Source organism: Poecilia reticulata, linkage group LG21, assembly GCF_000633615.1.
Source record: "Poecilia reticulata strain Guanapo linkage group LG21, Guppy_female_1.0+MT, whole genome shotgun sequence".
NCBI lineage: Eukaryota > Metazoa > Chordata > Actinopteri > Cyprinodontiformes > Poeciliidae > Poecilia > Poecilia reticulata.
The window spans coordinates 16,660,063-16,673,107 of record NC_024351.1 but is presented as its reverse complement, the minus strand read 5'-3'; the positions used below and the strand labels follow the sequence as shown (position 1 = coordinate 16,673,107).

The 13,045-nt window shown below is 39.7% G+C and overlaps 2 protein-coding genes across 3 annotated transcripts in view; one reads left to right on the top strand and one right to left on the bottom strand.

Moving 5' to 3' along the window:
- LOC103457892 (sterile alpha motif domain-containing protein 15) overlaps window positions 1-496 on the bottom strand; it is a 4,714-nt gene extending 4,218 nt beyond the window's left edge. The window contains exons 1-2 of one of the 2 annotated variants that reach the window (XM_008398363.2): window positions 303-496; window positions 28-119 (exon numbers count right to left, since the gene is read on the bottom strand). In XM_008398363.2, coding sequence (XP_008396585.1) covers window positions 28-99 — 72 coding nt within the window. In that variant the 5' untranslated portion in view covers window positions 100-119; window positions 303-496. Of the gene's footprint in view, window positions 1-27 lie in introns of both variants that reach the window. The other variant, XM_008398362.2, reaches the window with a different exon arrangement.
- The window catches only part of LOC103457893 (methylmalonate-semialdehyde dehydrogenase [acylating], mitochondrial-like), an 18,369-nt gene extending 5,324 nt beyond the window's left edge, over window positions 1-13,045 (top strand). The window contains exons 2-13 of the mRNA XM_008398364.2: window positions 503-651; window positions 913-957; window positions 3,468-3,542; window positions 4,853-5,014; window positions 5,092-5,170; window positions 7,497-7,799; window positions 8,768-8,889; window positions 9,005-9,194; window positions 9,360-9,541; window positions 11,013-11,192; window positions 11,894-11,992; window positions 12,123-13,045. Of these exons, the coding sequence (XP_008396586.1) occupies window positions 613-651; window positions 913-957; window positions 3,468-3,542; window positions 4,853-5,014; window positions 5,092-5,170; window positions 7,497-7,799; window positions 8,768-8,889; window positions 9,005-9,194; window positions 9,360-9,541; window positions 11,013-11,192; window positions 11,894-11,992; window positions 12,123-12,227 (1,581 nt within the window). The 5' untranslated portion in view covers window positions 503-612 and the 3' untranslated portion in view covers window positions 12,228-13,045. The remainder of the gene's footprint in view (window positions 1-502; window positions 652-912; window positions 958-3,467; window positions 3,543-4,852; window positions 5,015-5,091; window positions 5,171-7,496; window positions 7,800-8,767; window positions 8,890-9,004; window positions 9,195-9,359; window positions 9,542-11,012; window positions 11,193-11,893; window positions 11,993-12,122) is intronic.

The following is a 13,045-nucleotide window of genomic DNA, read 5'->3' as shown; positions in this document are numbered from 1 at the left end:
TTTGGTTTTAGCTAAGGTTTCACCAACTTTGTATTTTGAAAATCCTATAGACTCAATCCAGTTTGCAACATCTTCAGTGTCCCATTTCAGGAACTCCATGTCTCCTCTGAAAAATGTTGCTATGGAAACGGTTGGATACGTGAGTGTTAATATAGTATTTGCGGCAGCAAAGGCAAATATTAACATATTTACAAAAATATCTGATTCGTAGACTTTAAGAAATTTGATCTAGCTAATATTTCAAAGAAGTAAAACTAAAATCTAAATCCTAATTCCAGCAAATCGCATAGAAATCAACAAACTTTAGCTTGTTTGGATCCACATCCAATCAGCGCCTTCTTATTTTACAGCTTTAAAAGCCATAGAGTGATTGGTAGTTAACGATTTATGTCCCGCCCATATGTAGAGAAACCAGCGAATGGGCGCAAAGCATGGTTTTCACAGATCAACTAATCATCTGCGACCCTCTTTTTCGCTTGTAACGCTTGTAAATGTATTGTAGATCGGTTAAATTCCAGGTACGCTGTCCTGTCCTCTGGAAAGCATTGGAGATAAAGTTTCCTTCTCACTGTGGGTCGGTTAAAGGAAAAAATAGACACCTGGCTCAACACAATGGCAGCGCTTGTCCTCCGGCCACTGTTACACAACAAGGTAAAGCTAGTATTAATACAGAAGTTTGCTTTTTAATGCATGTTTAACCTATCGAAGCTAAGAAGCTATTTAGCTAACAAAGTCTTGCTCCTTAGACCTTCACTCCTCTTATCCTAGTTTTAGATAGTTAGGTTTCATGTAGCTACATGTGGGTAATAATTACAAACCTGTGATTTATTCAGAAGAGACTATTATTTTTTCTGTTGTGTTTTGGCGATAAATGAAGTTTAAGCTGGTTAATGTGCACTGTTTCTCCTTCAGGCTCCTCTGCAGCTTGGTCGCATGTGCTACTCCTCTTCCTCAGTGGTAAGCTGTGACACTGACACCCAGCTGTTGCTATAACACAGAAATAAATCCAACTACATCACGTGTTCTGCAAAGCATCTCCTGCCTTTCAGTACATGCGCCTTACAGAGCAGAGAAACTAGATTTCTTTAGTTTTCTTGTCACTCTTACATATTTCGAATCTTGAAAAGAATATTGATGACGGAGAACCAACATGTTTGGCTGTTGGTATAAATGCTTCCTTCAGTTTTACTCAACATCTAACAGGATGTTCGCCTCCCAAAATGTCCCATAATTTGTCTTGTCGGTATACAGAATTCTCCCATCAGTCTCTGCCATCATCCAGATGTTTTCTTTTTAGAAAACAAGAGACGTGTCTTTGTGTTGTTTTTGGTCAGCTGTGGGCATCTGGATCGTGGAGGTTCTCTGGACTCACAAAGCATTAGGAATGGATTTGTAACCTTTCCTGGACAGATAAATGTCAGTGACTTTGTCTCTCGTGTGGGCCTGAAATTATTTAGATCGGGAACCTGATGTGTTGCTTTTTGACGTTTTTTCACCGACTACATGTTGTCAGACGTAAGTGATTTTCTTTATTCTAAAAGTCAGAGACCTTTTAGATTAGGACCGACTTAATGTAATATCAATATTTGTTTCATGATGTGGGACATTTAAGTATGACAGGTAAGCCAACAGGACAGCAACAGATGCAGGCAGATACCTTTTTATTGCCCTGCACACCTTGCAACAGACCACTCCATAATAGAAAAGCAGTGCTATAAATATCTGCTACGCAGCATCAAACAATCAATGCAGCAAAGACGCATCTTGAGTCAAATGCTTCATCAGATCAAATCAGTTTATTCTCATGTTCTTGTTTACTTAATGGTGTACAACTTAGCGAGACAGTTTCCCTGGGGTCTTCAAATATTATTCTGGAAAAAAAAAAAGAAAAACTTTGAGGAGATAAAATACAAAATATAAACAGCAATGTTCAAAGTAAGGGTAATAAAATCACAGCGGTTTATCAGCTTCAGGCGGAAAGCTGTGTAGCAGTCAGACGATTCCGCGTTTGATGCTGTGGTACATTTTTATTTTTTTTTCTTGATGGCAATAGTTCAGGGAGTTCATGGTGAGGTTGTGAGATAGAGCTAAATAATACATCACAGATTTATTATCCTTTCCATAATGTGCAACACTAATATGGGATTTTACAAGGATTGTTTGGAAAGCAGTAAGTGTTGTTTAATATTCCAGATGTCAGTAGTTAATTTTCCTGACACAGATGACGCGCTGCTAAAGGCCACAAAGAGGGTTTAAAATGGCTAAAGTTTAGAGAAAAGTCAAGAAGTGGATTTATCACGACCGATATCGTCATGGCAATATTTAGCAACAACATCGCTTTCACGAGATTATTTTCGATTATTATCTAATTTGAGGCGTTTGAGTCGTTTTTTGAGCTGTGGCCATGTTGGCTCCGTTCAATCAAAGCTCTTCGTCTTCAGAACTTTACGCAGTGAAATGACGCGGCGTCGTCAGCTGCTGAGAAAACCTTACGAAGCGATCGAAATGGAGTTCACTCGTTTCATGTAAGTGATTGCTTCGTGCTTGCTGATTGTTTATGGTTTGTGTCGTTTTATGAAACAATCTTAGGTGATTGTCTGGAAATGCGTGGAAAATTTAAATGTATTGTTACCAAGTAAATGCATACGGAAGCACAAATAAATCAAAGTCAGTTTGTCTTTGATTTTTTTTTTGTAGGCAAAGCAAAGCTTTTTCTTCCTAATGCATGGTTAGAAACTAATAAGCTGTAAAAGAGCTGAACTTATTATTTTTTTTCTCGCCTTGGAAAAACATTCATTGAAAACTAGTCGGCCAGCCTTTGATTTTATCAACACCTTCATATTTTATACTCGCATAATTGCTGGAAATTAGGATTTATGGAGCTGAGCTGCAGCTATAAGGGTGAAAAAAAAACTTTCTTTTCTAAACAAATGATTTATTTATTGCACTCAATCTAATTAAAAATATTGCATAAATTATGTCTTTAATGTTTATTTATTCATAATTCTTCCATCCCTCCAGATGTGCTTTTATGTTTCATTGGCAAATAGAAGCACAAAGCTAAATCACTTAATCAGAGTAGATGACATTGAAGCAAACCTTGTAACATATTTGGAGTATTTCAGATTCAATTAAAGCTTTGAATTAAACCTACTAAATTATTTGCAGGAGACGAGTCCATCGCCAGGTTGCAAGTTTAAAATAGGATGGCGACAAAGACCTGGTTTGTTCACCTCTAGCTGCTTTGCACTCTTTAATAAAACACATAGCAGGTAAATAGACACACCATTAAGCCAAATTATCGTGGTCAGCACAATTAATGGCAGTCAGTCAGCTATGAAACGCTTCAAGGAGACATTACATTCTCGGCTCACTTTGTAGTGATTGATGGATGTTGTCAGCAGAGTTATTAAGAATGTAATCATGCAGGAAAGGGGCGTTAATTGTACGCTGCTTTTATCTTCCAGCCGACGACCAAACTCTTCATCGACGGCAAGTTTGTTGAGTCCAGCTCATCTGAGTGGCTGGACATCCACAACCCTGTGAGTGTTCATACAGGTCTGGAGACACGGCAGCGCAGCGGTAAAATAACAGGTTATGAAGAGGCTGATGTCACTTTAAATGTGGCAAGAAAATCTGTTGGATGAGGAAAAAGACTTGAGAATGAGGCAGAGTAGCAGCTACAGATATACAGTCTAAGCTATGATGGAAGGGTTTGGGTCGAGGTATAAAGTCTGGGCTGTTTTGGAATGAGTTCAAGTTTTCTGGGCAAACTCCAAAAGCTTGTCCAGACGAGTTACAAATTATTGACTATTACTTGCATAAAATAAACCATGAATAGTTTCCACTCCACTTCTCAAAATGGAGCGAGCTAACAAAGGCTAGCTAACAAATAACTTTTCAGCAAGATGTAGGCGCTAGTTTTAAGTAAACAATTCCCTGACATTGACAAAAAAATGCACTAGTTTTACTTATAACATGGTGTCCGTGTATCCTTAAAAAGTCTTAAATTCATATAGCTAAAATTAAGGCCATAAAACGTCTTAAATTAACATTGTGTCTTGACAGGACTATTTAATTTGGCACTCTGTGTCAAAGGTAAAGGTTTGAGATGCACTTAGATTTCCACACTGAGTGTGACTTTGAATGGTTGAGGCTACTGGTAGCTCACTGCTAACATACTTTGCTGGCTAGCTAGCTTTGTTTTGCTTCTATGTTGGGTAAGTGCAAATCCAGTTGGCTGGACGAAGTTTGTGCATTTCTGTGGAGATACAGGTCTTAAATTTGAGTTGGTAAAAGCTGCAGAGACCCTGTATAACAAGACATTTCCCCCCATATTATAAGTGAGCTAAACTGCCTGTGGAGCTACTTTTCACCAGTATTAAGGACTTAAAACAAGCTCCTATATATAGTGTAAAAAGTTACTTATCTGTTAGGTTTGTCCTATTTCAGATATACTCTAGAAACTAGACCAGAATTATTTGGTAAGGGTTGTTTTGTTGTTTTTGTAGTGATTCTCAAAATGTGAAAAGGCTCAAGGGGTTTCATTAGACGCTACATGTGGATAAATTAGTCTCTCCAGTTGCTTTTGTGTTATTGCTTGATTTGTTAAGCAAGAGAAAAAGTTTGTAGCTTGTCAAGTATTAGCCTCTAGCTAAGCTGTGTCTGATTACTGCCTTGGAACAGATCCATCTCATCACGTAAAAAAACACAAAAGTTGTAAATGACTGGAGAAAAAACCCCAACCCTAATCTATTGTTAATATTAATGGAATAATGTCTTGCATTTTATGCCAAGCAATCACTTCTTTTTCTCCCTGTCAGCTCTGAACAGCGTCTCTCCTTCCCCTCAGGCCACTAACGAAGTGGTGGGACGCGTTCCCAAAGCCACTCAGGAGGAGATGCTGGCCGCTGTGGATTCCTGCTCCAGAGCTTTCCACTCGTGGTCCGAGACGTCCATCCTCAGCAGGCAGCAGATCTTCCTGCGCTACCAGCAGCTCATCAAGGACAACATTGTAGGGAAAATGGCCGCCTTCTTAGATGCTCATCTCATCTGCTGAGCTGACCATCACTTGTTTTCCTAATGTTTCAGAAAGAACTGGCAAAGCTAATCACCTTGGAGCAGGGCAAAACGCTTGCTGACGCAGAGGGAGATGTGTTCAGAGGACTCCGTGAGTATAGTGTTCACTTTAGGGCTGGAACGATTAATCGGATTAATCGGCAGCTCATTTAGCAATCGATTAATCGTTAGCTGGAGTATGCAGACTCAAAAAAATCCCAACGCATTCAAAGCAGTAATAATATATATTTTGCATTTAAAATAAAGACACACTTGTGCATGTAAACATGTTTAGGTCAAAACTCCTCAAATGTTATAGTTTTAGCTTCACCCGGTTCAGATTTGTTAAATGGATGCTGTGGTATTGCATTTTAGGCAAAAAAAGTTTTCTTATTTACAAAAGAAATGTTGATTAAAAAAAATTTGTAGAATGTGCCATTCTTAAAAATCTGGAAGAACTTTTACTAAGAGCTGCAGGAAAAACAGCAGAAATTCACATCCCTCAGCTGAAACTGTATCAAATATTGTCCGTTTTTAAAGCTCAAAGTTTGACGATCAAGCGGTCGCAGGGTTTTTATCTCTGAAATGTAACCGCTACAGCGAACAGTACCGGTGCAGCCTTAGGATATTTCATTTGACTGCATGTGAAAAAGTCTTTCCAGGTTGTGTTTCTGTTTGGAATAAAAGAAATTGTTTAGCTCACCTCACTGAGTCTTTCTGGCATCAAGAAGAAACATATTGAGAAGCTGAGAGAGTCCTGCCCACTTTAAAAAAATAAAAAAGAGCTATTTCAGTAGCTACAAGATAGAGCTGTGGAAAAAAAAGTATTTATTTTTTCGGTACTTGGTGGAGATCCCAGTTTTTGTGTGCTCAGATTATTCTGGCGTGCTAACTTTTCCATTATCAGCTGAAAGACAGGCTCCATTTGGAGCGCCGCTGCCTGGAGTAGAGATTTTCTCCTGAACAGGGGGGCACTGGTGCTTGAAGTTTGTTCAAGTTTTTATCACAGCTTATTACTTGGAAATTGAACTTTTTTTTTTCTCTGTAGAAGTTAAAATACAAACTTTGGATAGCAGGGCGATGCAGGAAATGAACTAGAAAGAACCACAGTGTCATTATTGTAAACCTTTCACTTCTCCCATTGACTGCTTCTTTGATTAACTACCAGAGAAAGATGCTCTGAAGGAAGCTTAAAGCTTGAGATAGTGTTTTATAACCTAACCCTGCTCTAAATTTCTCCACATCTTTCTCCCCGACTTGCCTGCTGCGTCCCTTGATCTTCACGATGCCGTTTGTTCACCAGCGGTTTCTTAATAAACCCCAGAAGCCTCCACAGAACAGCTGAATTTATTATGAATTTAAATTACACACAGGGGAGAACCTGAATACAAGTTGGTTAACTTTTAAATGCTGTTATAAAAAAATAAAAAAAAATCTTAAGAATTTCTTGGTTTACTTTCTAGTGCAAATATGTTAGGACACTTGAAATAAGACTTACAAGATATAGGAGTCAGTAATTCCTTAATATTGATGGAAAAAGTTGTAAAATCAATATGGAGGAATTATTTATTTAAAACAAACGCCCAGTGATTATTTGAAAAGACAAAAACCTTGCATCTTTTCTATGCACCCCACAATTATGCACCTAAAATCTCGATTTGAAGAAGTACGAATACTTCTGCAATTCACTGTAAATTTTGACTCACCCCTGGAAGTGAATGCAATCCTGTCTGACGAGTCTGCTGACATTCCCCACCGTGTCTCAGCTTAGATTTATCCCTGACATGCACCATCTATTACGGCAGCTTACAGAGGCAGGTGGGAGCCTTCTTAATTGTCCCTAATGAACACAATCAGGCTCAGGGTAGCAGGTTAATCTCTTTAAACAGATATCTGCATACAAATACGCAGCGGAGGTCGGTAGGCGGTGGAGGGGGGCAAGACTTTTGGCTGCCAAAGCCGTCTGGTTCCAATCACAGTCGAGTTGTAGCTTGTGTGGTAATTAACGTGTGTGTTAATACTAATGCAACGTGAAGAACACGTTTTATCAGAGCAGCGACGCTTTTGATTTGGTTCCAAGTGTAAATAACTGAGCAGAACAAGAGCGGTTTGGCTGTCTCGTTACATTTCATGAAAATTTTTTTTAATATATACTGCTCAAAAAAATAAAGGGAACACTTAAACAACACAATATAACTCCAAGTAAATCAAACTTCTGTGAAATCAAACTGTCCACTTAGGAAGCAACACTGATTGACAACGGGGACCCTCGTCGGGTCAATCAGTGTTGCTTCCTAAGTGGACAGTTTGATTTCACAGAAGTTTGATTTACTTGGAGTTATATTGTGTTGTTTAAGTGTTCCCTTTATTTTTTTGAGCAGTGTATTTATATAAATGATCAATCCAGAACAGTTTAATTCTTCATCTGCTCCCCTCAGAGGTGGTGGAGCACGCCTGCAGCATCACCTCCCTCATGCTGGGCGAAACCCTCCCCTCCATCACCAAGGACATGGACACGTACACATACCGCCTGCCCCTCGGCGTCTGCGCCGGCGTCGCCCCCTTCAACTTCCCGGCCATGATTCCTCTGTGGATGTTCCCCGTCGGGATGGTGTGCGGCAACACGTACTTGATGAAGCCGTCCGAGCGCGTCCCAGGATGCACCATGCTCCTGGCCAAGCTGCTGCAGGACGCGGGCGCACCAGATGGCACTCTGAACATCATCCATGGGCAGCATGCAGGTGAGTGTCTGCTCCGTCACGGCTTCCCGGTGCGAGTTTGTGGTAAACAATAGTGAGGAGTCCAATAATAACTCCCTTCCACGAAATCATATAAACTGGAGTTACATGTGCATTTATCGAATTGTCATTTATCACGATAAAGTTTTCATCATAAGATTTTTGATTTATCGTAAAACTTTGGGTTTTGTTTGGATTGCTGTTTTTTTAAATTATTTTCTTGTACTTTTTGTTCAATAAAGGTGTATTAATAGATTTGAAAATATGATTAAATGAAGTAACTTTGTGCATTTTGGTAAAAACACTATTTATGTGACTCGTGTCCTAAAGATGGGAATGTTTTTCAAATATTTGTGTTTGTGGACTAAGATAACTGCGACACACAGTTACAGCCGTACATTTAACTAGAAAAACAGTAACGGTTATAAAATATCATGATTTTAAAAAATTGTCTCATTTTGCAGATTTCTGATTTAAATGCATAGGCATTTTTTATACAATATTAAAAACTGTTAAGTGCAAATAAACAATTCAATGAATTTTTTTAAATAAGAAAATTGACATTTTTGCCGAAAATGCAATAATACAGTGAAAATATATCAGTATTGACTACTTTTTCTTTGATTTAATCAATTAATAATTGAATAGTAAAAGGTGCTAGATAGATTTTTCTTTTTTAGCCAGGTTAACACTATACCATTTGAGAAGTTCCAAGTATATTTACAAATTATTATTTGTTAACCTGGTATAAATCATGTATTTATTTTTGGACAGTTTTGGCTTCATAACTGCAAAATTAAATCCTAATAAATTAAACTGTGTGGCTGTAATAGGACAACTTGTGGAAAGGTGGGAATGCTTGTTTGCAGCTGTGTAAATCATAATTTGGACACATTCATTTAAAGCTGAGGCACAGATAAAAAGAAAAAAGCCTTAAACCACTTTGTTTTTTTTCTTCTTTTTGTGTGTAGCTGTGAATTTCATCTGTGACCATCCGGCCATCAAAGCCATCAGCTTTGTGGGATCCAACCGAGCAGGAGAGTACATCTACGAGCGCGGCTCCAAGAACGGAAAGAGGGTTCAGTCCAACATGGTACTCTCACTGCTTCGCTGGACGCTCTCAAATCGCACCACTCTGACGTTAAAGAGCCAATTATTTCCAGTGATAATTCGCACATCGGAGAACTGTCCTCAATTTTGTCGTTCAGGGTGCCAAGAACCACGGTGTGGTGATGCCCGACGCCAACAAAGAGAACACCATCAACCAGCTGGTGGGGGCCGCTTTCGGAGCAGCCGGCCAGCGATGCATGGCTCTCTCCACTGCTATCTTCGTTGGGGAGTCTCGTGACTGGCTCCCAGAGCTGGTGGAGCGCTCCAGATCGCTGCGCGTAAATGCAGGTAACTCCCCCTCAGGAGCAGTCAATAGAAGATTAGTGTCTTTTTTTTTTATATCTGCAAAACAGCCTAAAGTATAACCACTTATTACAGATTTTATCAGAAAATGCCCGTTTAGGGCATTTTCTGCCCGTTCCCTGCTCAAATATACAAATTGTTTTGCTCCAGGCGATCAGCCCGGGGCCGACGTGGGGCCCCTGATCTCCCCTGAAGCCAGGGCCAAGGTGGAGTATTTGATCCAGAGCGGTGTGAATGAAGGCGCCAAGCTGCTGCTAGACGGGAGGAATGTTCACGTCAAAGGATACGAGAACGGAAACTTTGTCGGACCCACCATCCTGAGCAACGTAAAGGTGAGCTGGCCATCTGAATTTACAGTCTTCCAAAAGTATTCAACCCCCCTAAGCTTTTATTTTTTTCCCATTAGATTTTCTGTAGGGCTGCACCAATTGCAGTTTTCTGGCCGATTGCCGATTACCGATCTTTTAAGAAACCTAAGTTACTGATTCTGATTTTGGCCGCTACCATTTTATTTTCTGAAATGTTGCTCAAATATCAAGAACGTTGCTGAATTGGCAACAATGGGGTGAATGTTGTTAACTGTAAGTGTGCAGACATGACCTGGTCGGCCGGTTCGTCAGTCAAACATCTCTAACGGGAGAAAAGAAAATCACACTGGTTGATTTTTAGACCTTTGCCGAGGTTGATGACATTGGTGGATAAGATCGGCCTCACATGTAAAAATCGGCCGATTACCGATCTCCTAAAATTAAGGAAATCAGCAACAATAAATCTTTGCACCCCTAGTTTTATGCTATGAACCAACATTAGGTAGTTGGGTTTATATTTGGTATCCATCCACTTCACAATTGTGCACTACTTTGTTTTGGTCCATCACACTCCATCCTCAAAAAAAAGACATGACAAAATTAGGACTGAGACGATAATTTGGATTAATATTGATTAATAAATTATTTAAATAATAATAATTGATTAATTTACTGAAGCATACAAACTCAAAAAAGGCCCGTTGTTGGGGGGGGGGAATCATATTCGGAGCAGCAATTAAGCCAAAAATGTACAAAGAAATACAAATTTTACATTTAAGATAAAAACTCTTTTTTATGCAAATATGTTTTAGCCAAAAATCACAATAATTGATTACTAAAATAATCATTAGTTGCAGCCCAAGACAAAATGTAAAAGGTCCTAAGGGTGTGAATAATTGAATAATTTTTTTAAGTCATTATCGGTTGGACAAAATAGATGAACTGGACTTCAGCTGTCTCTGTAATTATTCTTTACTGTACAGAAGAACAGTTTTCCTCTGGGGCTGCATGTCCCTGCAGGGCGTTCTGAAAATGGAAAGGGAATAATATCACCAAGGAAGAAGTTTTCATTTCTGCAAAACCTATTTGGAGCTAAAGTGAAAGAAAACTCCCATCAGCCTCTTTGCTCATCAGAGGAATCAGAAAGTTTGTCCTGCTCCTCCCATTTCTTTCCTGATTCTGTTTACATGAATTGGTAAATTCACAGAGCTTAACGATGGTGGAGATTCAGCCTAAAAGTCCCGACTATAACGTTAAGTTGAGGAGAATACAGATTTTCTTCTCTCCAGCATGGTTATTATTAGACAGACATTGCAGACTAATGAAACCCCCCAAGCCTCCTAAAATAGGGAAGCTGTGCAGTTTTTTTTAATGCATCATTATTTTCTGTAAAATGAGCATACTAGTAACAGTCTTGCACTTTAATAGCGCTCAGGATTGTTTTTTTTTGTTTTGTTTTTTTTCCCCACACTCTGATCATGCCTGTTCTTTTCAGCCGGACATGAAATGCTACAAGGAGGAGATCTTTGGGCCGGTGCTCATAATCCTGGAAGCTGACAGCTTGGACGAAGCCATATCGCTGATCAACAGAAACCCTTATGGCAACGGCACGGCCATCTTTACCACCAACGGAGCCACGGCGCGCAAATACACACACGAGGTGGATGTGGGCCAGGTGAGAGAAAGAGAGAGGTGTTTGTAAAAAGATGCGAGGGTTAAGTTTAATCAACAAGCGTTTCAGCTTTAATGGAGATGCGGTTGCTTTTGAATTAGCGATGTCGAGCTCAGTCGCGCACCTTGGAAGCCGCGGTTTGTTGTGTCTTGATAATCGGCTTTCCCGCTGGCTGAAAACATTTCTGAAGCATCAGTGGTTTATGACTTGAAGCTCATTTGCATCATCATCTCAGCCTGTCATTACTTGATGAATTTGTATACGCACGACGCCGCGGAACCTCACCGTTTGTTGCCGGTTTCCTAGGCGGAGTTATTAATAACGTGGACCAAATTGCCTACGGATGCAGTTGGGTAGACCTAAAAAAACCAATTTGAGCGACAAAATGTGCAACGTGGCGCCAAGCAAAACGGCTCAGCAGAGCTCCAGTGAGCAGTCGTAATTATCCAACGTGACCCCTTATCAGGAAGATGGATTGTTTTGTTCTGTCGCGGCTTTATAAATGGGAGTTCTCAGATTTGTCTGGTTCTCGTCAATGTTTGCAACAAATCCTCTTAGATTCTGCAAAATCCCTAAATCCAGATTTCAGCGCTTGGGAATAAAGAGATTCGTTTGGTATAAATGTATGTTGTCTGTCCCTGCTGCTTTAGACATTTCCAGTCATTTTGGCAGTGAAACATGGACGGTTTTATGCATTTCCACAGGTTGGGGTGAACGTACCCATCCCCGTCCCTCTGCCCATGTTCTCCTTCACCGGCTCCAGAGGTTCCTTCAGAGGAGACACCAACTTCTACGGCAAGCAGGTAAAAAGACAAAGACACATTTTCTCTTTTTTTTTAATTTTATTTATTTTTTCCAAAATGCTTTGCATTAATGATCTCAAAGACTCAAAAGTATTTTCCTGTCGACAAATTCGCCCCGTTTTCCCTGCAGGGCATTCAGTTCTTCACTCAGATCAAGACCGTGACTTCTCAGTGGAAGGCAGAGGACGCCACGGTAACGAGCCCGGCTGTCACCATGCCGACCATGGGACGCTAAGCTAAAGAGACAGTTTATACCTCATTGACTTCCTACCTGCCTTAACAAGAAGACCGAGTGGAGTTCAGGAATCTATTATTGGTTACTTCTTTCTTTTACTGATTGGGAAAATGAAACCCTCCTTTTTTTTTCTTTTTTTAAATGCAGAATGTTTTAACTTTTAAATTTGTTGAAAAACAACAAATTACAGCCATTTTATTTCCTCACACATGGTGCACCTACGCACAGGTGTAGGTTATATTCCTCACCTGTTTTCTTGCTCGTCCTGAACAGACCTCGGGGTTGGTCAGTTAGTCAAGGCCAGTCGGTTTTATTATCTTACAAAGAGAGAAATTCTGGTTTTCAGCTGGAGAACAAGAATCTTTGTGCAGGTTTATGAACAAATAGTTTCATTAATCTGATTTTAAATGTGAAAAAAAAACTGTTACACACAAAACTGACCTAAGTTGCCGTTTTACTTCATTAAAACTAAAAGGAAATCTTGCTTTGTGTAGTGTAAGTGCTTGTAAGTGCACTAAATAGTGTCTCATGTTGCGGGTCGGATTTGCATTACTGTCAGATTCAGTTCGTAGCAGGAATGGTGTTACGGTTAGATCGGACTGTACTGCATCTCGTGAACTTGAACCATAAGAATCTAAATCAGCCAGTTATGATAAAATATCTGAGAGGAAACTGTTATTACTCATGTTACAGTTTTTGAAAGCAACACATTAATCATGTAGCCACTTTAAAAGCTTGTACCCTTGATTCCCTTTGAGTTTGTGAGAGCAAACAGTGATGGCACTGTGAGCTGTTGTAATAAAAAAACAGTCATTTGA